Source organism: Gopherus flavomarginatus, chromosome 1 (genome assembly GCF_025201925.1).
Source record: "Gopherus flavomarginatus isolate rGopFla2 chromosome 1, rGopFla2.mat.asm, whole genome shotgun sequence".
NCBI classification, from domain to species: domain Eukaryota; kingdom Metazoa; phylum Chordata; order Testudines; family Testudinidae; genus Gopherus; species Gopherus flavomarginatus.
The window spans coordinates 295,785,314-295,812,027 of NC_066617.1; the positions used below are offsets into that span (position 1 = coordinate 295,785,314).

The 26,714-nt window shown below is 39.7% G+C and overlaps 1 protein-coding gene across 2 annotated transcripts in view; it reads left to right on the plus strand.

The window, feature by feature from the left end:
• The window catches only part of KLHL1 (kelch like family member 1), a 476,546-nt gene that overhangs the window by 421,413 nt on the left and 28,419 nt on the right, over positions 1 to 26,714 (plus strand). For both annotated transcript variants that reach the window (XM_050948454.1, XM_050948465.1), the window contains one exon: positions 20,160 to 20,322. In XM_050948454.1, the coding sequence (XP_050804411.1) occupies positions 20,160 to 20,322 (163 nt within the window). The remainder of the gene's footprint in view (positions 1 to 20,159; positions 20,323 to 26,714) is intronic.

Below are 26,714 nucleotides of genomic sequence, written 5' to 3' on the forward strand. Positions count from 1 at the left end.
TGTGATATCAATTAAGTCATAATTATCTAATGGACTTATACTTCCAGTCCATGCATTTGTATATAGATGTAGAAATAATAGAAATATAGGACTGGAAGGAACCTTGATAGGTCATCTAGTCCAGTCCCTTGTACTAAGGCAGGACTAATTATTATCTAGACCATCCTTGACAAGTATTTGTCTAATCTATTCTTAAAAACCAATGATGGAGATTCCAGAACTTCCCTAGTGATTTGTTCCAGTGCTTAACTATCCGTAAAGTTAGGAAGCTTTTCCTGATGCCTAACCTAAATTTCCCATTACTTGTCCTGTCCTCAGTGGTTAAGAACAACTTATCAACCTCTACTTTATAATGATCTTTTACATACATGAAAATTGTAGGTAAAACAAAAAAACAAATCCTTTTTTCTCAATCTTTCCTCCTGGGTCATGTTTTCCAGACCTTTAATCATTTTTGTTGCTCTCCTCTGGACTTTCTCCACTTTGTACACATCTTTCCCGAAGTGGGGTACCTAGTGCTGGACACAGTACTCCATTTGAGGCCTTGTCATTGAAGAGCAGAGTGGAAGAATTACTTCTCAAATCTTACTTAAAACACTCCTTCTACTACATCCCAGAATGATGTCCTTTTCTGCAGTAATCCTTCCCAGGCAATCATTTCCTATTTTTTGTTTGTGTAATTGATTATTGCTTCCTAAGTGTAGTGCTTTGCATTTGTCTGTATTGAATTTCATCCTATTTATTTCAGACCATTTCTCCAGTTTGTCGAGATCATTCTGAATTCTACTCCTGTCCTCCATAGTGCTTGCAACCCCTTTCCAGCTTGGTATGTGCCACAAACATTATAAATGTACTCTCTATTTCATTATCTAAACCATTTATGAAAATATTGAATAGAACCAGACCCAGATCCCTGTGGGAGCTCATTTGATATGCCCTTCCAGCTTGACTGTGAACCTTTGATAACTATTCTTTGAGTACTGTTTTCCAACCAGTTGTGCACCCTCCTAACAGTAGGTTCCTCTAGGCTATATTTCCCTAGTTTGTGTAACATCTAGGAAGTTGAGTAGATTCCCCAATTAATTTACCTCTTGTTGCTCCTATGACCCTATTTTAATTTTCCATGTCCCCTCCAAAATGAATTCTCTGTTAAGGTTGTCTTTTTTATGCTTACTTGTGGGCTTTTGTCATTTGCTCCTATTGAACCTAATTTAAAGCACTCTTCACTAGGTTGGTGAGCCAGTGCATGAAGATGCTCTTCCACCTGTTGGTCAGATGAACTCCATCTCTTTCCAGGAGTTTTCCCACCTGGAACTGGATCCCATGGTTGAGGCAGGTGAAGCCCTCCCACCAACACCATCTGGGCAGCCATGGATTAATCTCCAGCATATGTGTGTCCCTAACTGCAGCCTTACCCTCAACTGAGATGATGGACAACAACAAAACCTGTGTCCATGACTCCTTTACCCTCACTCCCAGAGCTCTGTAGTCACAATGGATCTGCTCAGGCAGTATCATTAGTACCCAAATGGATGAGCGGCATAGGGTAGGTCTCAGAGAGATAGATGACCCTAGACAACCTTTCTGTCTCAGATATGGGCTCCAAGTAAGCAGCACACCTCCTGAGACATCATGTCAAATCAGCAGATGGATGCTTTTGTCCCTCTCAGAAGGGAGATCCTGACCACCAGCTCCTTATGACTCCTTTTGGGTGTAGTGCTTGTGAGCCCCTTGAGGGCAGATGGATCCTCCTCCTCAACCATTGAGTTCTGCTCCTCATTTTATGTTGCCAGTACAGTGTACTGATTCTGGAGCATGATGGATAGGGTGACCTGGGAGGGGATGGTGAAATGTCTACTGCCACAGGTGGCCAGCAGCCAGTATTCTCCCCATAGAGCAGCCAGTTCTTCCTCCTATGATGTTGCTGTGGTCATCTGTAGTTAACTAGCATCCTCCATCCCAGATGTTTCTATGTGCATCCTGTCAGTTAAGTCCTGGAACTCTCAGATGCTATGCAAAAGACACACCTCCTCCTGCAGATCTCTTACCTGCTTCTTGAGGGACTCCACCAACAGACGTCTTTCAAACCAGGTGGCTGACTTTTGTCAGAGGGGACATGCAGGTTACATTCCCACCAAATCAAGATCAGAACTTGATTAGAAGCCACCATAGTCAAGATGCCTGTCTGGCAAGGGCCCCTCTGATGGAGGCAGAGGACGAACTAGCAGTGGTCTGGTGACATGCTGTTTTCCTCCCACTGTGGGTTTTTCCTTGTAGAATACCTGGAAATTAAGAGAAAAAAATGAAAAACAAAAACCCCTTCCTGTTTCTCCCAGCAATAACCTATGCATCTAGAACCAGGATTTGTAACAAGTGTTGCTCTCTCATCACCATCAGGGCCCATGCAGAATTGCCACTGAGAAGTACTCAGAGTCTAAGCTCTGCAGGAAGGACTGCCCTAAGGGGCATGAGCGACAGCCCTCCATGATTTTCTGATTGACTAGCACTCTTCATATAAACCAGGGGGCATTTCTAGGATTTGTCTGACTGGCAATGCAGAGCTCTGGGGTGTTTTTGTGTGGTGTATACTCTCTCCAACTCATCTGAATCCCAGGCTCCCTACCTCGACCCAGCTCCCAACCCTGATCTTGGTTTACTGTCTTCAGCTTAGGACCATTGCTGACCCCTGTGCAAGAACCTGGCCCAGCCTGACTCTGACTCTTACCTGATCCTCTCAGTTTGTTAACAGACTCTGCAGCTTTTACCTGGGCGGGCCCTGCACAAATCTTTTCTTCAGCCCGTTTATTGAGCAGCTCACCCCATGCCCACAAGTGCCCATGACCTAGCTCTCAGACTGTCTTCATCTCACCAGCCACATGTTGTGTCCTGCCTTCCTGGTAACCTGGACACACACAGTCCCAAATGAACTAGTCTCTGATGTCTTGAGAGCCTATTTCAGGAAACTTCAGTCAACTGTGATGTTTCGGGAATCACCTGGACTGGTAAGGGGTTCTGTCTCTTCCTGCCCTGTAACCTTGGGAGCCTTTATGTTTTGCAGCTTTGGTTCAGAGCCCTGACACCAGTAGCGTGCCCTTAAGCACAAGGTCTGACGCTGCCTTCCACCAGCCTCATTACTTCTTGCAGAGTGAAACCAACACCCCTCAAATCTCAAGTCTCCCCAAATCCATTCTTCCCTTCTGGTTCGTCTCCCCAGAAGGTGTGCAATGAGCCCTCTGGTTATCGGCTCACTTTGCCGCCCACAGTCCACATAGTCTGCACAACAGAGACCTGCTTGGGTGAAAAAAAGAAAACAAAAAACCCAAACCTCCCAAAAGTTTATTTAATAGAAAAACCACAGACTCAAAGATGAAATAATAAAGGAAGCAAACATTACAAAGAAAACAAACATAAAGACACAACCTCAGGCTTTACACTTCCAAATTAGATTAACTCCCTTTTCTAAGACAAATTACCTGTTCCATCTGAACAGTTTCCCAGTATACCTCTGGCTCTGGATGAGACTCAGTGTTTCACAGACATACTCGCCAACTGTCTACCCCTGAGTTTCTGGATGCCTTTCACTTCACTTCCATTTTAAATGTTTTTTTTTCAGGATTTTTTTTCCCCAAGTCACCATCGGTTTTCAAAGTGGGGAAATCTCCTGTTATAAATATCTTTCAGGTACCATTTTTGGCCCATTGTTGCCTTTCTCTGGCATCTGGTTTTGTGTAAATGCCCAGTGTGGGAGGTTCACCTCCTTGCTGTGATTTATGTTTGAAATTGTATGGGTTACGAGCACAATTTTCTATATTAATAGATTCATAACTATAGTATTTATGCATATCTCAGAATGACCGTCAAGTTCAGAATATTACAAGCTTTCATAAAAGACTTTACTCAACTTATTTTATACACAATAACATTATATACAATAAATTGATTAAATTGCTTATTCTTTGGGGTTCAGATCCTGTGCTCTTTTCTTGAGGTGTCTGGATCCTGATTGTCACACCAGGTGCTGGAGAAATCCATTTCTAATCAGCAAATATCAACTTTCCCTTCCACCAGTCCTCGCTCAACTACTAGCACTTGAACGGGCCTTTTCAGAGTCTTCAGATGTTAAATCACTGGCTCATGTCCAACCACAAGATTTACTCTCCACAAACGTAAACATAAAATAACATTAACTCACCTCATTACCACAGTACCATCATCAGACACCATATATTAACATCCTTGGATCTGACAAAGTATCCAATACCTCTTATGACCTGTTGAGTAGTGTAAATCAAATAACTGCCTTATTTATGTTTTATTATTCCTCTAGTATGAAAATATTACATATGGAGAAAATATGGCACAATTCTTTCATATTAGTGCTCCTCCATCCCCCTTAGTGCCTCAAAGAGATGACAGTATACCACACTATTTCTGGGTGCATCCCTGTATGCATCTGTGATACTCTGTGCCCAAAGTAACACTCTGTACCCCATATTCACCATACTGATATGATTATGATGTAATTATGATGCATCTTGTTCAAGATATATCATGTGAGGTGTCATTGGAAAAGTAATAATTTGCTGAATATGATTATCCTACTTGTATGCATGTATAATTTTTGTATCTGGAGTTATGAATATTGCCCATGCATCTATATTTCCAATGTATTTGTTCCTGGGTAACACGCACAAACTAGTTTACATCCAGTCTAGCCAGCACATTGTAAAGGGCTATAATGACCCATCAGTGAAAACAGTGGGTTATGGGTAAAGCTTAGCCTCACCTGACAAACTTTTTCGTGGATGCTTCAGCCAAAGTATGGTAATGCCTGCCATGACTCATAGAATCATAGAATCTCAAGGTGAGAAGGGACCTCAGAAGGTCATCTAGTCCACTCCAACTAAATCATCCCAGCCAGGGCTTTGTCAAGCCTGACCTTAAAAACTTCTAAGGAAGGAGATCCCTTCCTTCATCAAAGCATGCGAGGACATGTGGCTAAATCATGTGATATTGGACTCCATTTTGGTGCCTGCACTTTTTCACAAACAGTGCTGGGGGCTTTGTTTGGGACAATGAAGTTCCCTCCACATGGAAGAAGCTATAAAAGGGGGAAGTGACATCATCACTCTCCCTACAACACAACACGTGAAAACACTGGAGGAACAAAGACTGAACTGCAGAAGGGGGTCCCAGGTGGGACAGAAGAATTTCTGCCTGTGTATGACAAAGCTGTAACCTGCTTGTACTAGCTGACAGTGCTTGATTCAAATCCTATCTAATTTAAAAATCTTAGATTTCAGTTTTGTTTTATTTCTTTAGTAATCTGCCTTGATCTATACACTCACTACTTATAATCACTTTAAATCTATCTTTCTGTAGGTAATACATTTGTCTTGTTTTTTTTTTAACCTAAAAAAGTGTGTTTTGCTAGAAGCGCTCGGAGAATCTGCTGAGGAGCAAAAATTGGTGCATTGTCCTCTCCACTTTGAGGGAGGGACGGACTGAGTAATAAACTTATACTGATCAGGCTTTTGACCAGGGCAAGACAGTACAGCTCTGGGGTCCTAAGCTGGGGAGCTGAGGGTGGGGTGAGCCAGTTGGAATCTCTCTATTGTTAGTTCATGAGTGGCTGAGGAGAAGCCTTCATGTAACTGTAGCTGAGTGTGTCATTCCCTGTGTAAAGGTTAGTGTCAGTGCAGGGGACTGGGAGTGGCCTGCAGCTCATCACAGCAGAACCATGTGAGAGGGAGTCCATGCTAGTAAATCAGATTGGTATGTCAGCAGTACCCCAGTTCCAAATTGCCTCCCCGGCAGTCCATCACAGCATCAATAGGACCTCAGGTGTGCACTACATGGGAATTATTTCCCTCAATTCATCTCAGCAATTCATGCCCCTTTTGGATGTGGGTAATTTTTTTCTCTACCTAGTATATGTGAAGAACTTCTTGATCTCCAGTCAGCCTCAGTAAATTACACAGGAATGCTTATTATCTTAGATGCACTAGTGTATATAGAACACTCCAAAAATTTTTCTGATGCTACATTACTGCAGGAATCATGTAGTGGGCATGAAATAGTGTATAACTGGTTTCAGAAAGTAGCTCTGGCAATTGATTTTCTAACATATCTGTTCAATGCCTTGTTTACAAACAGATAAAATGAGAAATTCCTTAGTATTGTGTAACCAGATAGCATCAAGTAAGGCAGCAAACATATCCTAATCCCAAGAAACTGCCCTGAAATCAGGAGCACTAAGAAGAAAAATAAAATTTGTATGGAATTTATCACCTTTGCTCTTTGAGCAGAAGTTATTCAGTGTGCTGGTAGGAATGATGTTCTGACATTTCACTACAAACTATTTAAAAATAAATTGAGTTCTGTATATTAAAACAAATTAACCAAAAATGTCAGGAGACTAGACTATTGTCAATTTTCTTTGAAAATATTTGGCTTTGTGTGATGTGTGAGGGCCTGTTAAATTGTAAAAGGTGTCCCAGAAGGTATGGTAGATTTGGAGACCTTCTAGTACCAGTGACATTTTGTTCTGATACAAATATGTCATCTAAGTTCTGAGAACAAACCAAAAGGATTGGGAATGCTTGCGTGTGAAATGTGTTTTCTGTAGGAGTTACAGTCAGGATTAGCAGAAAGCTTTTCCCACTTTTAGTTACTATAAAATTATTATTATTATTAATCTATTTGGTTTCATAGGTATTCACAGCTCCTTACTGACAAGAAAGAAAATAAGCTCTCTGCCCCTAGGAGTTTACAGTCTAAGGACCTGATTTTAAAAACACTTTTACGCACATGTGCAACGTTACTCAAGTCCATGTTTGCAGAACTGGATCCAAGCAGTTAATTTCAGTGAGAATGGATGGCACTCAGTACGTCTCAGGAGATGCTTAGCACCTTGCAGAACTGGTCTTTTAATTTGAGGGGAGGGGAGGAGAAAGAAAAAGCCAGACCATGGGGGCTGAAGAGGAAATGGGGATCTATAGTTAGGACAAGGAGGAAAGGAAAATTGCTCTTGGGAGAGTATTATTTTTCAATTTTTATTTGCTTTTGCTTTTAAGAGAAGACACAAGAATGGGCTCAGATGGCACTAGAGCAGTGATTATAGCTAGAAGACTTTTTCGTCTGTTTTAATTGTGCATTTTAATAACTTGCTCCATAATTTGATGAAGGTAATTGATTAACACATTTTATTCATATTCATGGCCTGCAGTACAGTATATTTACAGGCCTTGCACAAATGACTATATTCCTTATTAATGACACTTCGGTATCTGCAGTCAGTTGTTGCTGATACATAGAACAGATGTGTTTTCTTAAACAAATGTCATTGTTAAGGTGCTGCACTACTCCCTACCACAAATATAGTTTTGCTCTGGAAGCTGTATAATTACAGCCTAAAGAATACAATCTCAGTTAAAATCAGATTAAGTTTATTTACCTGTAATGTCCATGCTGCACTCTAGTCATAAATGTATTCTGTGCAAAAACTAAATTTAATGCAACACTATATCTGAGATGCTGATCTTGCCAAATTCAAGAGGCCTAGTTCTGACAATTCACTGTTTTTAAACTGATGTATATGCATTGACTTTAATGAACATCAGACCCATGTTCTGATTGGCTGGTTGGGTGCTTTTGATTGACATGTCCGGGCACCATCTCCCAGCGTTTCACAGGAAAGAATCTCTATCCTCCTCATATTGAATGGGTGGGGAAAAGAGAATAGAAGCAGGCTGATAGTAAAAAGAAGCAAGAAAAGAAGGGATGGAGCTTGCAGAATGATCTGGAGAGAGACCAGAAACATTTAATGGCCCTCTAAGCACTTTCAACCCACTTTCTCTTGTGACAATTAAACTGGTATCTGTTCAGTATTCCCAGTGTAATATATTACGTTAGAAAGAAAGTGTGGCTAATGGAAAACAAACGGTTGCTGAAAGGGTGGAAAAGAGGAGGGGAAAGTGGTCCAACTAGCCCAGGGAACCTTTAAAATGTAACCATTTAATAGAAAGGTGTCCACCCTTTTCAGCTGGAGGGCTGCACAAAACAAGAGTCTAAAGACAAGAGTCCACAATCTATACTTTGGGGCAGATAGTTCTGTTCAGGTGTCTGAAACACTTGCAATTCCCTTGTTGGGTATTTCTCCAAGACGAAGGAGTCCCCAGCAGGTGCAGAATCAGCATAACCAGCTTTGTTCCTGAAGTCCCTGGAGGAGGGGGCATGCCATGGAGGAAAGAGAGTAGGTAAAACTGCTGTGCTTTGACTATCCCTAGCTGGTATATGGTCCTTTGCATATATAGTCATTGGCAGACTCTGCCTTTAATGATTATGCCAGTATGTTTTAGGAATTGCTGTGTTTGTTTTTTAAGCAGTGCACAATGTAGCATCTCCACATTATTTGCAATAATTGCAGAAGAAAATATATAGAATTGTTTGGGTAGCTGAAAGAATTAGGGAAAGCTACATTTCTGAAATAATAATAATAAAAATTAATAGTCTGAGCCCTAAGTACAGAAGAGTCTACATCCCCCATATCTGGCTATAGGTACCCTAATAACGTCAACCATTTTAAATGTTCATAACTGTTAGCAGTCCTCTCTGTATGAAATAAGTGACTTCCCAATTTAATGTATGCAAATCCCTCTCCTTCAGATCACATCTGAAAACTCAGCTATGCTCAAGGCCTACCTGTGATAAAATCCTCATGCCACCTTTGATTTGACTGTGCTATTGCTATTTATATCTTAAGGATGGAGGCTCTTTGAGGCTGGGCATTTTGTTTCATCTGGGGTGGGGTTAGGGGAGTATTTTTAGCTAAGTGCTGTTTGCAATTCTACAGCTATATAAATGATTGTTTAATAGTAATTAATAGTGTAACTCATTACATAGCAAAGAGGGAACAAAAGCCTTTTATTGAAATTGTAGATGTAACAGCCTGCAAGATTCATTGATTAGATTTTTCAAAAAGTTCCATCAGGTCAATTTACAAAACTGTTTATCTGTGATTGAGGATGTGCATTTTATTCATGGCTCTTAAGGAAAATTGTTGGTTATTTAAGGGAATAAGGACACCAATTAGGCAAGCAGAGTGTTTGTTGACCAATCAATTCTAGTTACACAAACTCTATTTCTCTATTAGAGTAGGTCTGCTCCCTTAATAGCAAAAATGTACATTCATCCTATTCAACAGCAAACACTGCAGCCTCTTTGTAGTAACGTCTTCAGGAGCCAAGTATGTTGAATAAGGTATAATATCTCCAGTATAATTCTAAAGTTGTTTAATCCAGCTAGTAAATGTTTCATGTTGTAACTGAGAAATGTAATTTCAACTAATACTCATTTACCTTTAGCTACACATTTTAGAACTGTGCCATCATTGCCAGAGTATGAAGAGAAGATTCTGTACCCCCCTGGCAGTGCCATTGTTTCAGTTAATTTTTTTGTTTTCATGATCTTCACATGTATTTCAATTACTTGTGGACCCTTCTTAGACCAATATATGTACATTTATTAACAGGGAATTTCTTAGTCTATTTCAACTTTATGAAAATTCCTTACCTTAGTAGTAATAATTCATACTTACATTGTCATATGTTTGGAAGAAGCTCTTTCTTGGGCATCTTGTTGAGGTGTACTGAATAAATCCAGAAGAGTTTGCTTCTGCACAGTGGGGATCCAATATTTTTCAAAATATACTATAAAGCAATCTTTGATATCTCAGAGTAGCTTAGAATCAAATCAGACTGATATGTCCACTCAATTATCTCCATAGAATTCTGTATCTAATTGATTATTTAAAGAAGAAATTGTCATTTTTTCACTGGCTAAATAATCCGTATTCAGGGGAAAAAAAGAGGACATTTTACAACATATTAATCAGAAAGAAAAATAGTGAAAATTATCATTACTTCACAGTCATACTAAACTGGAAATAGTAGGTTGTCTTGCATCTCTAACCTGGTGGTGACATTTGTTAGTTTAACAGTGGGGGGTAGTCCTTTTTGCTTATAGCCTGCTCTCCAGTGACTGGAAGGGTTCAAGAAGCGTGGTTGGTCCAAACAAATCTGGCACAACTTGAGTAAAAGGGCAGTGTTCAGTGTGAGCTAGATCGACAAAGGGATTTAGGTGCCTTATTGTGATTTTCAATGCCTAAAACCAAAATTTAGATCCTCAAAAACTCCACTCAGGTGTTGGCTAACCCTACAGGTGCCTAAAGTCCCTAGGGCCCAGATTTGCATAAAAGGATATAGGCACATAACTGTTATTGTCAGCAACTAAATCCAACATTTAAACACCACTGAGATCCTCAAAACTACTGCTCAGCTGCTGCCTAACATCCCTGGCACCTATATTTCTGCTGTTAAAGTCCTCTAGACACCTAAGATTTTGCAGCTCGGCGTGTACACTTATTCCTCTGTCCTAACACTTGGTGCCTATCTCATGACTAAACCAGTAGAGCATGCCTTGCATTTGAGTCTCCCACATCTCAGGTACATGTCCTAACCATTGAACTATAGAGTCGTTTTTGTAGATGCTGTTACTCAGTTACTATTAAGCTGTTCACACAAAGTGGAACAATTTCAACAGAAGATATTGCAGAAGACCCATCTCAGACTACCCCATATTCTAGTGGTTAAGGCACCGTAGTCAAAGGAAGTGTGGCTTAGAAGCTGCAATTTGGCAAATGCATACCGATTCATAAATTTTAGGTCCAGAAGGGACCATTATGATCATCTAATCTGACTTCCTGCATAATACAGACTATAGATTTTCACCCAATAATTCTAAAAGATTGAAAGTTTTCAAGTGTCCAAATCCACCACAACCCTTGGTAAACCATTTCAGTGCTTAATTATCCTCAATATTGAAAAAATGAGCCATATTTCTAGTCTGAATTCATCAAGTTGTAGATTCTAGCCTGAATCTTGGTATGCCTTTATCAACCAGGTTCAAGAGTCCTGTTGATCAGATATATTCTCCCCATGTAGGTACTTCTTGCCCCATCAGAGCAACTGCACCTGTATTTCCCCTTAAATACAGAGTGCTTCAGCAAGGGCACCACTCTCAGGCTTCTCATTCCCTGGCTGTTATCTTTCTTGGGTGGATACACACATCTCACTCCCTCCTGGCCTGTTTGCAAGCCAAACAGTTCCCTGCCTTCCCTGTGTTATTCCCAGCAGTTTGCCTAAACAGATGGGCCTGCTTTCTCTTCAGAGACTGAGATCTGTGGGACTGCCCACAGTTATAAGTTATCACACAGTTCTTCCAATGCAAGCCTATTTTATTCTCAGGTAAAAGCACTAGAAAGAAAACGTAATAAAAATGATAAAAGAGCCTACACACCTACTAATCCTAACATGGGATCTGCTCCCACAGCAGTCCTTCAGCACTTCACCCATGGGGTTTCTTGTGGTTACAAGTTAATCATAGTTTCAGCTCATAACATGCCTGCAGTCGTATGGGCCCTCAGTAGGCCCACTCCTTCCAATCCTTCTCAAAGGATCGGGCCTTATGTGGACCCGGGGTTGTCATAAATAGATAGTTAAGGGTTAATGCCTCTTTTACCTGTAAAGGGCTAAGAAGTTCACCTAGCCTAGCTGACACCTGACCAGAGGAACCAATGAGGGAACAAGATGTTTCAAAAGGAAGGAGGGAAGTTTTCTTTTGTTTAGAGTTTCAGTTTCAGCCGGAGTGAAAAAGCTCAAGGAACCAGCCTTTTATCAGAGTAGTAAGTTTTAGAAAGGGATAAATAGGTTTATGTTTATTTTCTTTGTAACTTGTCTTGTTACCATTAAGGGAATTATCAAATTTGGGTATTCTTGTGTGTATTAATATTTTTGCCCAGGGGAACATCCTCTTTGTTTTGAATCTGTTGTCTGTGAGAATAGCTGGTATGCTAATCTCTCCCAGAGGGTTTTCTTCTACCTTTCTTTTCTTTAATTAAAAGCCTTTTTCTTAATACCTGATTGATGTTTTCCTTGTTTTTAGATCCAAGGGGGTTGGATCTGGATCCACCAGGAGTTGGTGGGAGAAAGGAGGGGGGATGGTTAATTTCTCCTTGTTATAAGATCCAAGGGGTTTGGATCTGAGTTCACCAGGAAATTGGTGAAGTCTCTCAAGTCTACCTAGGGAAGAAAAGTAGTGCTTGGGGGTGGTGGCAGTGATACCAGATCTAAGCTGGTAATTAAGCTTAGAAGTTTCCATGCAGGTCCCCACATCTTTTCCCTAAAGTTCAGAGTGGGGAAGGAACCTTGACAGGGGTCCTGTCTATTTGCTGGACAAGGAAGAAGGTCGGTAGCCTGTTGAAAATCAGGCTATTTATCCAAAATTTGATTTATCTTATTTATTTATTTATTTATTTATTTATCCTTTCTTTGTCTGTTGGTCCCTGGAGAATCCCTTGTAAACCTCTCAGGGGAGGTGGGAGAGGCTTCAAAGGACTGATAACCAGAGAAATTACGTTAGCATCCTTCACCTCCTAGAGGAGGTAAATACAATTCCACAATAAGAAATACACAATTGCATTTTAACATAATGTATCCAAAGTTATTAATTCTAACTCAATAAGGTTTAACTTAATTCAGTAAATTTTAACTTAATTCCTTAATTCCATTCCTTAAGGTTTGTCCAGGACATTGTCAGTCTGTCACACTTGTAAACTATGATCAAATCACCTCTTGGATACACACCCTGGGTAAGCTATGTGGATGTTAAATATCTCACTGTAAAGCAGGTTTTCCAGATTGTCAGTAATTCTTGTTCTTTTCTGAATTTTTCCCATATGCTGCCAACAGCGTAGCAAGCTGTGCCAGCACTTATTAGGGTGCATACTGTTTTCACTGACAAATGCAGAAAAAAGTACCCTACAGTGTGCCAGTCCAATGTGACTGCAGGGTGTCTCTTGTATTAGACAGGTGTTGGCTACATGCTGCTATCTTGGATGCACAAATTTCTGGCCTAAAAGGCAGAATTTAGCCCTCTTTTTTTTTTTTCACTTTCATCCAAGCAAAGATATGGCTTACTGTGTTCTTAGAAAGGTCTACAATTTATTTTCACATTGATTGTTCCATTGCTTCTTCCATCTGCTTATTTATGCAAAACAGATTTATATTAAGCACTCTTTCTTAATTTGAAAACCAAACCAAATAAACCCACCAACCCCTTCTCCCCACACATTTGCAGGCAACATATGCAGTCCCTCAAATTGCCATGTATGGAAGTAATATAAAAGCAATACCTGGAATATCTCGTATGAGCGCAGACAAATCAGTGATATGTGAAATGTTCTATCTATCAGATATGATTGACTCAGTTCACAAATTATACTAGTACTTGGTTTGTCATAGTGTCCTGATGATTTGGAGAAAGGCAAATAATCAGAATGCATGGGATTTTTTTCCTGCAGTCAGAAGATAGCACTTGTTGAAGTGTTCCAGGGAAATGCTAGCTGTTGCAGCTTTCTGATTTTATTCCAGTATGATTAAAAACCACATGGAAAAAAAAGCATAACTAAAATATTGATGGGTTAGGAAAATATAAAAATCACTAGAAATACTATGATGACTCATTTTTGCTAAAGGCTGTTGTATTTCCAGTTTCAAGATATATTACACAGCCCCAGTATTACATGTTTCTACTTTTCTCCCACTGACAGCCTAAAATGGAAAAAATAGCTACCTAAGTAAAGCATTGTGTAAATTTACTGGTCACACAATTCTGCCAGCCTTACTCATGTTGACTAATAACATACTCCAGGAATAGTTCTATTGAGCTCAAGTTATTTATACACACAGTAGTGCTAGCCAATAATATCCATGGGAATATTTGTGGAGTAAATCACTACTCACTGTGAACAGGGTTGGCAGAATCTGTTGCTCAATTAGTATCACACCCATTCACCCCAGTAGAACACAAATCAGAATCAGTCTGAATTAATAAATCTTGGATTTTGTTTGTTACTAATGAGCTGGTCAGGAGATATAAATATATCTTTCAAAATGTTTAAACGGATAATTTTTTGCAGTGTACACTTTCATCACTGTACAACAACGGGTTGAAATTCTACACTCCATAGTTTTCTTTGTTCAATATTTTAAAATGCAATGGGCCAGAACTGGACTGGCTGTTTTGAGAAGGAATTACAGGGAGAATGAGGGCATTTGATGCTTTGCAAAGAGGGGGTTGTTTCAAATGTAATTGTAACAGGGTGGCAGATGCGAATATAGAATTTTTTTATTGAGTTCATTTGATAGATATTAATAATGCTCTGGAAAATGGAGTGGGCACTGACATCAAAATTCGCAGATGGAACAAATTATTTAGGTTAGTCAAGTTCAAAGAAGACTGAGCAATGTCAGAACATCCTAACAAAGTGAGGTGAATGGGCAACACGATGCCAGATGAAGTACTATGTTGATAATACAAAGTAAAGCATATTGGAGGGAAAATATGTATTACTCATTGTGACAGGGTGCTAAGCAGAAGACTGCTTAGCCAACCCTGTGTCAATCCAGCTCCAGTTAAGGGAGGTGAATTGTTGCTGGGTAGATCACCTGGCTCTGATTAGGGAAGCTGGAACATCTGCTGTCTCATCAGGCTGGGGCTGGATAAGAGCCCCCGGGGAAGGAAGGAGCTGGACAGAAGGAAACTGCAGTAGCGGAAAGGCCGAGAGGGGAAGCAGAGAGAGATAGCTTGCCCCCTCTCTCCTGTTGATGGACTGTAAGAAGGAGACTACGTGTATAGTGGAAAGGTGGTGGGAGCACAGCCTGTAAATAAAAGCACCAGGTGAGCACTGCACCGAAAGGTCTGTGTGTGACTTTCTCAGTTCAATGGGGACAGGAGCCAGGAGGGCCCTGCAGGGAACCCATTACTCATCCATTCTGTAGGGGTCCAACTTATCTGTATCAATTCAGGAAAGGGTCCTGGTCATCACTGTAGAGAACTCACTGAAATTTTCTGTTCAGTAAACGTCTGTAATACTATGTACAGTACTAGTGACTATTTCTCAAACAAGAATATTACAGAATTTGAAGAAGTTCAGAGAAGGACAACATATGAAGAATGATTGAAAAGAATTGGAATTGTTTATCTTAGAAAGGAGATGAATAAAAAGGGACATGATAAAAGTATATACAATAAATGGTTAGTATATAACCATAAAAAGTATATAAAATAAAGAGAAAATTGACGAGGAACCACTGTTCTCTCTGGCTCACAAGACTAGAGCAAGGAGTCATTCAGTAAAATCAAAAGGGAAAAGTTTCAAAACGGATAAAAGCTACTTGTTTTTCACATAATGTGTAATTAGACTGTGGAATTTGTTGTCACAGGATGTTGTTGAGGCAAAGAATTTAGCAAGATTCAAAGATGGATCATATCTTTATCAAGAGAAATACATGGCATATCCAGAATTGTTATAGTAAGTGTTAACAAAAAGTTTGAAAGGGATAAATATCCCATGTTTGGTGTCCTAAAGCAATCTATTAGGGATTAGGATAATCTCCTCCCAATAAGATTTTATCCTAACTAGTGTAAAGTGTTTTTCACCTGCTTCTGAAGCATCTGATGCTAGCCACCATCAGAATATTGGACTAGATAGGAAATGCCATACTGGATGGTCCATGTTCTTGTCTTATCTACATTAAGATTTAGGGACACTGCTGCCGAGTCATGCTGGCATGTGGGTCAAGCCACGATGTAGAAATGGTACCAGAGTCTCTTTGGACCAGATGAAATTGCGGAGCTAGGATAGAGGAAATCCCAGAGGAAAACTCTAGGTGTTATACCAATTATATTAGACCAGTAAAAACCAGCAGGATCTTATTAAAGGGGACAGGGCAAAGATGCCACATTTATTATGATAACAATTTGATTTATGACTAATAACTAATATCTTAATTCTTATACACACACATTATACCTACTACCTATACACACACACACACACACATTCACACACACATACACACACGCATCCATCAGATGTTCTGCAGCTGCTGCATAGTTACCAGTCCTGAAGATAGCTTAAGTTCATAGCTTGATTTTGTAGCTTGGGTTTGTAGCTTCTGACAGCTAACTGGCCAGGAAAGCCAGGCACAAAGACAAGCTGGATCTCTGTTGGACAGGCACTGATGTCCTTCCATGTTGGCAGCAGAATGTTACCCAGAATCTCTCAACTCACTCTTCTTTTTTATAGGCTTTTAGTTTGGATTCAAAGTCTATAGGTCTTGCTGTGTCACACTGCCTCTGGGTTTAGATTGATCACCCATCAATTGCAGGCGTGACTTTCAGCCTTGAACCCGGCTTTGATCTTCCTTCTGTTGTTCTGTTGTCCTTTTCTTTTTAGGGTGGATGCTTCTTATTTTGTTTAGGGCTGTTGTCTAGGTCTTCAGCCGTTGGTATTTGAACTTTATCTCATCAGGACAGGCTGGGGCTGGAGGTTGATTCCGTCATCCACACATACCTCATTCACACATCTAAACTAAACTAATAAGATTACAGCAGGGTTTGCAAAAATGAAGGTTGGAGGAAGCTTTTACAAAATGGAGTGAGTGTTTTAAAATGGGGTTTGAATTACAATATGGAACAGAAGTTACAGTGTAGGCAAGTGTAGTGAATGGTGAACAGAAGTTACATTAATAAAGTGAACAATTAAAAACAATTTCATTTATCAGTTCTACATTGTCCCCCTTTTGACTCTTCAATCCAGGGGCATTGAATGGGTTACACTTTATGTAACTGTTTTAAGGCAGAACCAACATAACAGTTAGGGTTACTAATAGGACAATGAGGGGAGGAAAAATTATATTTAGAACTGCTGACCAGGTGGGCTGCTTCTACAACACTTTGCCCCTTGATTTATGACCATTACAGTAGTTGTTGACATTGTAGGACAAGGTGATCTGTTGCAAACAAACCAAATAATTATAACTAGGTGAATATAACTAAACCTATTACAATTGACTAAACACCAGATATAACCTACACATAAATGAAAACAATTATAATTATAATAATTGGGAATACAATAAAACCATTACAATCATTGGGTACATTGACAAATAAAATGAGGACCAAGTTTGATGCAGCAATAGCCATCAAATAATAAAAGTTAGTGAAGTCAGGACCTTTTTAAGCACACACAGCAAATAAGATTTTGTAGGAGGACCACAGTTGTCATGCAAGGTTAAGCTGATTTGGACTTAGACTAACATTTTGTTGCTAAAATGTTGCAGAATCCCCTATTTTTAACAGTTGTTCTCAAGAAGTTTCTGGGAACCTGAAAGATCGGGCCCTACAATTATGGGCCAAGGTTTTACAAGTTATGAGGGCCCAAGAACTACCCTTTAGGACTTGGGGGAGTAGAACCAGAGTGCATAGAGGAAAGTGTGGAATTAACAATATAAGCAAATGTAACTAATGATACAAATGTATCAATAACAAAAATTAACAACAAAATGACTATTAGAGAACCTAACAAAAAATAAACCTGATGCACTGGGGACCAAAGTTTTTTGGACACAAGTGGTGATTGCTAAGTTGGATGAACTTGGGGGAAGTAGAGAGAGGAAAAGACATTTGTCCTGTTTAGTGTAGTATTTCTTTTTTTTTTTTTTCTGGACCCAATGCTAGCACAGGACACCACTAGAGACAGACACAGAACGTGCAACACAGAACATGCAACGCAGACTTTGTCGCGACACTATAACCATGGTATTTTATAACTCTTCAGCTGGTACCAGCTCTCCTGATGTTCTGGTTCAGAGCCTGAAAAATAGAAGCTTAGAAACAAATTAGCACAGTGCTCCCACATGGCAGACCCTGCTCAGTCTTTGCCACAGTGTGTTCGGTACTTGGGGCTGCACAAATGCTAATTAGGTGGCTCATTTCTTTGTGACTTTAGATTTTTCTTTTCCATTTTAAAATTCCCAGCCACTTTGCCATGGCCTGGAGGTCTGAGGCAGAAGCAGGCACTGTTGTTACTGTTGCAATGGCATTTTGGCCCTGGGAGGAGGAATCTACCCTAATATCCCCCTTCCCACTCTCCAGAGGGGTCCCAAAAGTCTGCCCCGTCTGGGGTCTCAGATGTTCCTTTTTTTTTTCTTCTTCTTCTTTTTATAGACTGTTAGGTGGAGGTAGCTGTCATTACAAGCCTCCCACAGCAGCCAGATCCCTGCAGCGTCTCTCTTTGTTGCATTTGGGGGTTTACATATGAGGATATATTGGGCCAACCTATCCTCTAGGTCCGAAATGGTGCAGATATCTGCAAGGGCTTGTTCAGTCTAAGGACTGTGCCCATATCTCTGAAGGATTTGTTTAGAAGGCATTATCTCTTTAATAAAAGATGAGGTAGAAGCTACTTTTGACTCCATTCCTCCCTCTGAGACTGTTTTCCCTTGCCTTTTCTTAAACATTTTTAATTTTGTTCAGCAAGCAGCACTGCTAGCCCCTGGGACCCTCTTGCTGCCCCTGATTTTTCTTTCTTTTCCTGCTACCTATCCGGAGGCCAGCAGGTTTTGTTAACAATTTTATGTTTTCTGCTACCTCTTCGGAGGCCAGCAAGTTTTGTTAACAATTTTAAGAGCTCTTTATTTTCCTGCTACCCACACGGGGGCCAGCAGGTTTTGGTTAACCAAGAATAGAACCGTGCTCTATAGAGCCGGTTGTGTGCACACAGATTGGTTTACAACGAGTGAGGCAAAAATACCAATAATCCCCCTTTCGCTATTCTCCACCAAAATGTTATACCAATTATATTAGACCAGTAAAAACCAGCAGGATCTTATTAAAGGGGACAAGGCAAAGATGCCACATTTATTATGATAACAATTTGATTTATGACTAATAACTAATATCTTAATTCTTATACACACACATTATACCTAATACCTATTCACACACACACATCCATCAGATGTTCTGCAGCTGCTGCATAGTTACCAGTCCTGAAGATAGCTTAAGTTCATAGCTTGATTTTGTAGCTTGGGTTCATAGCTTGTGGTGGCTAACTGGCCAGGAAAGCCAGGCACAAGGACAAGCTGGATCTCTGTTGGACAGGCACTGATGTCTTTCCATGTTGGCAGCAGAATGTTACCCAGAGTCTCTCATCTCACTCTTCTTTTTTATAGGCTTTTAGTTTGGATTCAAAGTCTATAGGTCTTGCTGTGTCACGCTGCCTCTGGGTTTAGATTGATCACCCATCAATTGCAGGCGTGACTTTCAGCCTTGAACCAGGCTTTGATCTTCCTTCTGTTGTTCTGTTGTCCTTTTCTTTTTAGGGTGGATGCTTCTTATTTTGTTTAGGGCTGTTGTCTAGGTCTTCAGCCGTTGGTATTTGAACTTTATCTCATCAGGACAGGCTGGGGCTCTAGGTTGATTCCGTCATCCACACATACCTCATTCACACATCTAAACTAAACTAATAAGATTGCAGCAGGGTTTGCAAAAATGAAGGTTGGAGGAAGCTTTTACAAAATGGAGTGAGTGTTTTAAAATGGGGTTTGAATTACAATATGGAACAGAAGTTACAGTGTAGGCAAGTGTAGTGAATGATGAACAGAAGTTACATTAATAAAGTGAACAATTAAAAACAATTTCATTTATCAGTTCTACATAGGAACAAGCAATACTGGTGAGGAAACTTAGGCTGAAGTTTGCTGTGTTATTGCTTTTAAGTTACCAGTCGATTCAATCCTCAGGAAAGAGGTTGTGACATTGAACACTGACTTGAGGCTGGTTTAAATTTTTCCATCAAAACTGTTCTTCAGTGGAAACTGGGCTTTTAGCTAAATTATTTTCTTATTTTCCACAGAAAATTTCAACATTTTATCAAAAAACATTTTCAATAAAATGTAGTCCTTTTCCATGGCAGAAAAATAAGCCCATTTTCTGAACCACTCTAGCCTCTATATTCTTTTGAGGACATGTTAAGGACTCAGCCCATTTGCCAGTTAACAAGAAAAACAATGCAGTGTGAGTGGAAGGAGATAAGGGGTGAGATGATTGCTATGCCTCTTATTCAACCAGGAGTATATGGGCATATTAATATTTACTTGGTACCTTTGTTATGGTAAATATTTATTTAAGAATGTAGTGTAAGACAATCTATGTTTATCTTCTCTCTCTCTCACTCTCTTTAATTTTAGGTGTTACAGTACTTGAAGGGCCTATTTATGCAGTGGGTGGCCATGATGGCTGGAGCTATTTGAACACGGTTGAGAGGTGGGATCCACAAAGTCAGCAGTGGACATTTGTGGCAAGTATGTCAATTGCCAGAAGCACTGTTGGAGTGGCAGCATTAAATGGCAAGTGAGTAGGGTATTCTTGTTCTGTTTAAAACACATTTTTCTATAGGATGAGTAACTGTTGCACAGCAGTAAATATCTTTTGGTGTATTACCTTTGAGGGCATCATTGGAAGTAAATCTAGACACAGGGTTGTTGCCATATGCACATGCAAATTAAAATATATTATCTCAATGTGTCTTTAAGAATAAGTTCATGATTTACATTAAAGATCTGAGAACATAGAGCTGAAGTCAAACTGTGTATATTATAATTCCAGGAGGTACAGGGGAACATTTTTAAAGTGCTGGCCAGGACACACCGTGAGTTCGCTAAGCTGATCTTTATGTGTTGTGTGTGCTAGTTCTATTCAGCAGAGTCAACTTACCCAGTTGCTACTGTCATTTCCCTAGTAGCTGGACTTGCTTTATATGCATTCTGCATATTATGGCAGTCAAAAACTAAACCACATGACCTTTGTGGTCTGAAGGCAGCAGCTCTAGCAGGTGAACCAAAGGGAAAAGTGCCTCTCGCTGTGTCAGCTGTCTCTTGTTGTGTGCACTAAACCTGCCATTTGTGGAGGTCACAAAATCTGCTCACATTCTAAGCACCACCTGTAGGATCTTCCCCTCTTTGGTTTTGTTTCTTTCTTGATCGGACAAATGTAGGGCACTAATAAGAGCTGATTGAATAGTTCTAGATGTTATTTACTGTTTATGGTTAGTCATTTGCCTATTTACAAACTTTCAGTCCTCCAGTCAGTAAGTAAAAACTAAATTGCAGAATTTACTACTAGTATGTGATTAGATATGCACCATAAATAAAGCAAATAAAGAATAGTTGAAGTGAACAGTTCACAAGCATCTTTTAGTGTGAAAATGGTTCATCTAAAGTATTTGGTGACTACTTTTGAATAACTGATACATCAAAGAAACTCAGGATTGGTTTATGCTTTGGTTATTTTATACATCGCACTAACCTTCACTTAGGAATGAACTATGTAAGGAAACATTGAGTGTTTAAAAGGTTCACACCCAATTATTACCCTTTGCCCCATTTTGTCATTTTTAACAAATTTGCACATTTTTTTGCATCTACACTAGTAAACATTGTAGCCATAATTCAGTCAATTGGTAGCAGTAGTGTCAGATGTTATGGAGTCAAAAGATTGACTCTTATTAAATCAAACAAGGATCCATTTATATTTGAAAACAGGGTTTCCCTTCCTACAGTTTAAGCCAAATTTAAAAACATAACAGAACTCCTTTAAAATCTATAATGCGAATTGCTAATGTAATACCATTTGATTGTCTTCTTGAATCATAAGATAATGGTACCCTGAATTACACTTAAAAATAAAGAAACTACCCACTTACATTTCTGTCTAAATGAGGGTGTTCTAAAAGAAGAATAGGGGAATTATCCAAGCTCTCAAAAATAAATCAGTGATTCGCTGATCACTTCCCAACCTCCTAAATTCTTGATGTTCTGACATAACACACATTATCTCCTAATGTGGATAGTTTCTTGTCATAACCTCCTACCCCAGTCTGAACCAGTGAGCAACAATTCTTCACTTGAGTGACAAAGGCATACACCTATCACAAAGCAGAACTTTATTATGCTGACTGCTAACTTCAGCAGGGAGACCCCAGTTTATCTTTTGCCTGCAGAAGTTTATGGTGAAGCATATTTCCAAGTTTCCCTGCTACCAATGCAGGGTTCCACTCTTGAGTTCGATAGCTCTTATTTCCAAATCCAGCCAAGGAGAGCCTGATGTAGAGTCAAAAATCTCCCCTGCTCATGATGTGGTCTGAGAGATCATTGTGTCTGGCTGAGCTTACTGCATCCAGCTGACAGCAATTTTCCAAAAAGAACCTTTATTGGATCAGAGCCTTCACCCTTGTCCAGCTTCTGATTACTCTTCAGAAGTTGCACTCAACACAGTACCATCTTTCCTTTGAGGCAGGTGATGTTTCTCCGTATAGTTAGAGCACTAACAAATTCACAGCTCTGAAAAATGCATCACAGATTGTGAAATCTGATTTTTTTCCCCCCGTTCCCCATGAAATCTCGTCTTCTGTGTGCTTTTACCCTATAGTGTACAGATTTCACAGGGGAACCAGTGTTTCTCAAATTGGGAGTCCTGACCCAAAAAGGAGAGCAGGGGAGTCATAAGATTATTTTAGGGGGCTCATGGTATTGCCACCCTGATTTTTGCACTGTTGTCTTAAGAGCTGGGTGGCTGGAGAGTGGCGGATGCTGTCTGAGGCCCAGCTCTGCAGGCAGCAGTGCAGAAGTAAGGATGGCAATACCATATTGTGTCATCCTTACTTTTGCACTGCTGCTGGCAGTGGTTCTGCTTTCAGAGCTATGCTCCCAGCTAGCATCCACCACTCTCCAGCTGCCCAGCTCTGAAGGCAGTGCTGCCACATGCAGCAGCACAGAAGTAAGGGTAGCAGTACTGCCCTTGCACACACACACATTCTGCCGCAACTACTTTTTGGGTCAGGACACCTACAATTACAACAGCATGACATTTCAGATTTAAATAGCTGAAATCATTAAATTTACAAATTTTTAAGATCCTATGACTGTGAAATTGACCAAAATGAACCGTAAATTTGGTAGAGCCCTACTTATAGTGTTACTGGAGAAACGCCTTGGTAAAAATGCCATCTATGGGTTTTGCCCAATCATCAGAGAGGAAGCAGAAAACTGCTATTGTGGCATGAGTATTAACTATGACAGGTTACCAGGACCATTTTAGATTATTTCAATCCTCTGAAACCATCTCCAGAAACATGAGAAAATTGCCTGGAAACAAGAGAGAATCAATCCAATTTCTCCACTTGTTAAATTTTCTCAGTACTCTGCAGATCCTTGTGATGCTGTGGAGAGAAAATAGCATGCATATGCACACATCAATATCCTGATTGACATCAAAGAACAAAAAAATGGCCGTACTGGACCACACCAATGGTCCATCTAACCCAGTATCCTGTCTTCTGTCAGTGGCCAGTGCCAAATACTTCAGAGGGAATGACCAGAACGTGGCGATTGAGTGATCCATCCTCTGCTGTCCATTCTCAGCTTCTGGCAGTTGAAGATTTAGGGATAGCTGGAGAATGTGACTGTGTTCCTGACCATCTTGGTTAATACCCATTGATGGGTCTATCCTCCACGAATGTATCTAATTCTTTTTTGAACTCAGTTATACTTTTGGCCTTTACAACATCACATGGCAACAAGTCCCACAGATAGACTGTGTGTTGTGTGAAGAAGTACTTTCGTTAGTTTGTTTTTAAACCTGCCTATTAATGTCATTGCGTGACTCCTAGTTCTTGTGTTATATGAAGGGGTAAATAGCATTTCCCTATTCACTTTCTCCATGCCATTCATGACTGTATAGATCGCCATCAAATCCCCACTTAGTCATCTCTTTTTAACTGAACAGTTCCATTCTTCTTTATATGTGCCTGTATGGAAGCAGTTCCATACCCCTAATCATTTTTGTTGCCTTTCTCTGTACCTTTCAGTGGGTTACTATGTGTTTGCCTTCCAGTCCATATTAGCTATTTATTTATTTGCTGTTAAAGAAGTCTTTACTATTTGAAATACAGATGATCCAAGAACACTTAACTTACACATTTCATAACAGAACAAATATTATGGTGAGAGGGACAATAAAAGTAAAAAGATTAAGACAATACATTTTCTGCTGAGATATTTTATTATTAGACTATGTATGTCAAAGAGATTTATGATATTCCAAACAATTGTATGACACAGTTGCAAATGAAAGTCAAATAGACTTTCCTGCTTTATTGTAGCTTTTAAAATTGCCCTTTCAAAATTATTCCTGATTTCTGAACCGTATTTTGGAATCTATTCATTCTGCATTACACTTGTTAAACAACTATGTATTTCACATTTAAAAAAAAAAGACTGACCTTTAATTATGTGTGTCTTTAATGGGGCATCAATAATAATATTCTGCATAAGTGAAAATACGCAGCTGCTAACAGGATATGCTGATTGACAATCACAGAACATCACAGAGGTATACCAAGCTGAGTGTCACCAGTAATGACTTCAGCACACCACAGGAACCAACACTCACCCACAGTAACAGTCTTCCAGAACTGAGGAGAAAAACCTCTGCCCTTTATTGATTACTTCATACTCAAAGATGTGCTTTAGAGGACTTTACAGTTGCACCTGCTGGTGTTGTTTATATCAAATATCACAGACTATTATTGATCACAGACAAACAAAGAAAAGTGAGGAATCTTTTAATCTTAACTTTTAAGAGTAAAACTACTTTTTTACTTTCTTTTCAAATCCCCTTTCATTCCCCTGGGGTTCAGAAAAAAATAGACCTTTGCATTTGGACTTTCTTTTGAGGATTTGCTTTGCTTGAAGAAGAATTAAGGAGCCATCAAGAGTGTTGTAGGTGAATAATATTCCCTATTCATGTTCAGCTGTTTTTACCCTGTTCTTCTGACACAGAAGTAGCAATCCATTGTTATTATTTCTATTAAAGGAGCGCCTGAAGACCCCAGCTGAGATCAGAACCTCGTATTCTTGGCACTGCACAATACACATAGTAATAGCCCCAAGGAATGTGCAGCCAAAATATACTATAAGGAACCATTGTTACTAGCCTCATTTTATACATGGGATGGGAAACTGTGGCACATAGAGAAAATGACTTGCCTATAGTCACACAAGAAGCCTGTGGCAGAAGCATGGAATTGAGCCCAGATCAGGGCTGCCCCGGGGGGGGGGCAAGTAGGGCAATTTACCCCAGGTCCCGGACCCCGCAGGGGCCCCATGAGAATATAGTATTCTATAGTATTGCAACTCCTTTTTTATGGAAGGGGCCCCCAAGATTGCTTTGCCCCAGGCCCCCTGAATCTCTGGGCGGCACTGACCCACATTTACTGAGTCCTAATCCAATGCCACATCCTTCCACTTCCTCATGATAGATATCATAAATTAGTTCCAAAAGCATTTTCATTTGGCATCTCAAGTCTGAATATTTATTATTCCTTTGCATCACAGATTTAACCCTTGTCCCTTTCAGATCCCACTTTAAGCCTTTGACTGCTCTGGTTAACCTAATATTTTTATATTTGAATTATTTCTCACTTGTGTTTTTCACCTAAAGAGGCTGTCCAACATAAACCTGTGAGTTTGTATTTGCCAAAATCATGAGAACACTCATGATCAGACTGTCTATGAGCAATTCTTTTCTCTGATGTTTGGTTGCAGTAAATTGAATTTGGTGTAGCTTCCACATCCCATTAATTTTGCTGAAAGAATCACAAAAGTAGAACATAATGATGCATTACAAAAAAAATCATTTCTCCATTATCTGTCTACTCCACTCCTATTTTGCAAATGTATTTTTGAGTACTCTGACAAATCACTGTTTTGTGAGCAAGGGTTTAGTGACTGATTTAAATCAGTTGGGGTTTTGTATACATTTGGCTAGGTTTATTCAGTTCTGGGAGATTGACATTAGTTGGATTCATTTATTACTAGGTTTCCACGAATTTGATCATTGTCTTGGTGCAAATTTTCAGCTATTTGTGTGTGGGTGTTTGTGTGGAGGGGAGTAGGGGGAATTTCAGCTCTAATGGTTTAAGTTTGGGAAAGTTATAATCAACTGAAAACGGTAGAGGGGAACTAATGGAAAGTATTGAGCAAACTTAACAATAGATATCACTAACCGTGCCACCTATAATAAATGTTCGATAAAGTGTAGAAGTGTTCCCTTGGATCCTGGGGACAAAGGGTTAACTTCAAAAAAGCTTCTCCTCCACAAGTCCCTTGCACAGGTGGTCAGGTGAAGGGGTTTAAGTGGCTCTCTGAGAGACAAAGAGAGAATGCCTTTGGGAAAGTATAGTGCCATATTCAGAATTAGAGGAATGGCCTGAAGCCCTGACTGGAGTTTTCTGTTTACTTTTCTGCTTATGGAGTGGAGTATGGACACTCCAAATATTATAGATTAGTTTATTATCCTTTCTTGTTTATTTTCTTATCCCTTGAGGAAAACACCTTTTGCTGACTGCAGCTTTACTTTTTGTTTTTGAGTCTTTGCATTAGTTTATAAACCATTACCTGTAAAATAAAAGTTATTGCTATAGAATGAGACCGCTTGGCCTAACGGTCCTTCCAGACAAGAAAGAGGGTTTCCCACATAAATCTTTTGAATTGGTGTGGGAGTACAAGACGCATCTATGTAAGGCTGCTGAATACTTTAGTGCTTTGGAAGGGAAAGCTATTTAGTAGAGAGGCCAATTGTTTCTTCTTAAAACAAAACAAAACCTGTGCTTTGGGGAAAAGTGAGCTGGGAACTCTGTAAAGATTTGCTCATAGAATTCCCTTCTATTCTGCCTTCTTTGAGGG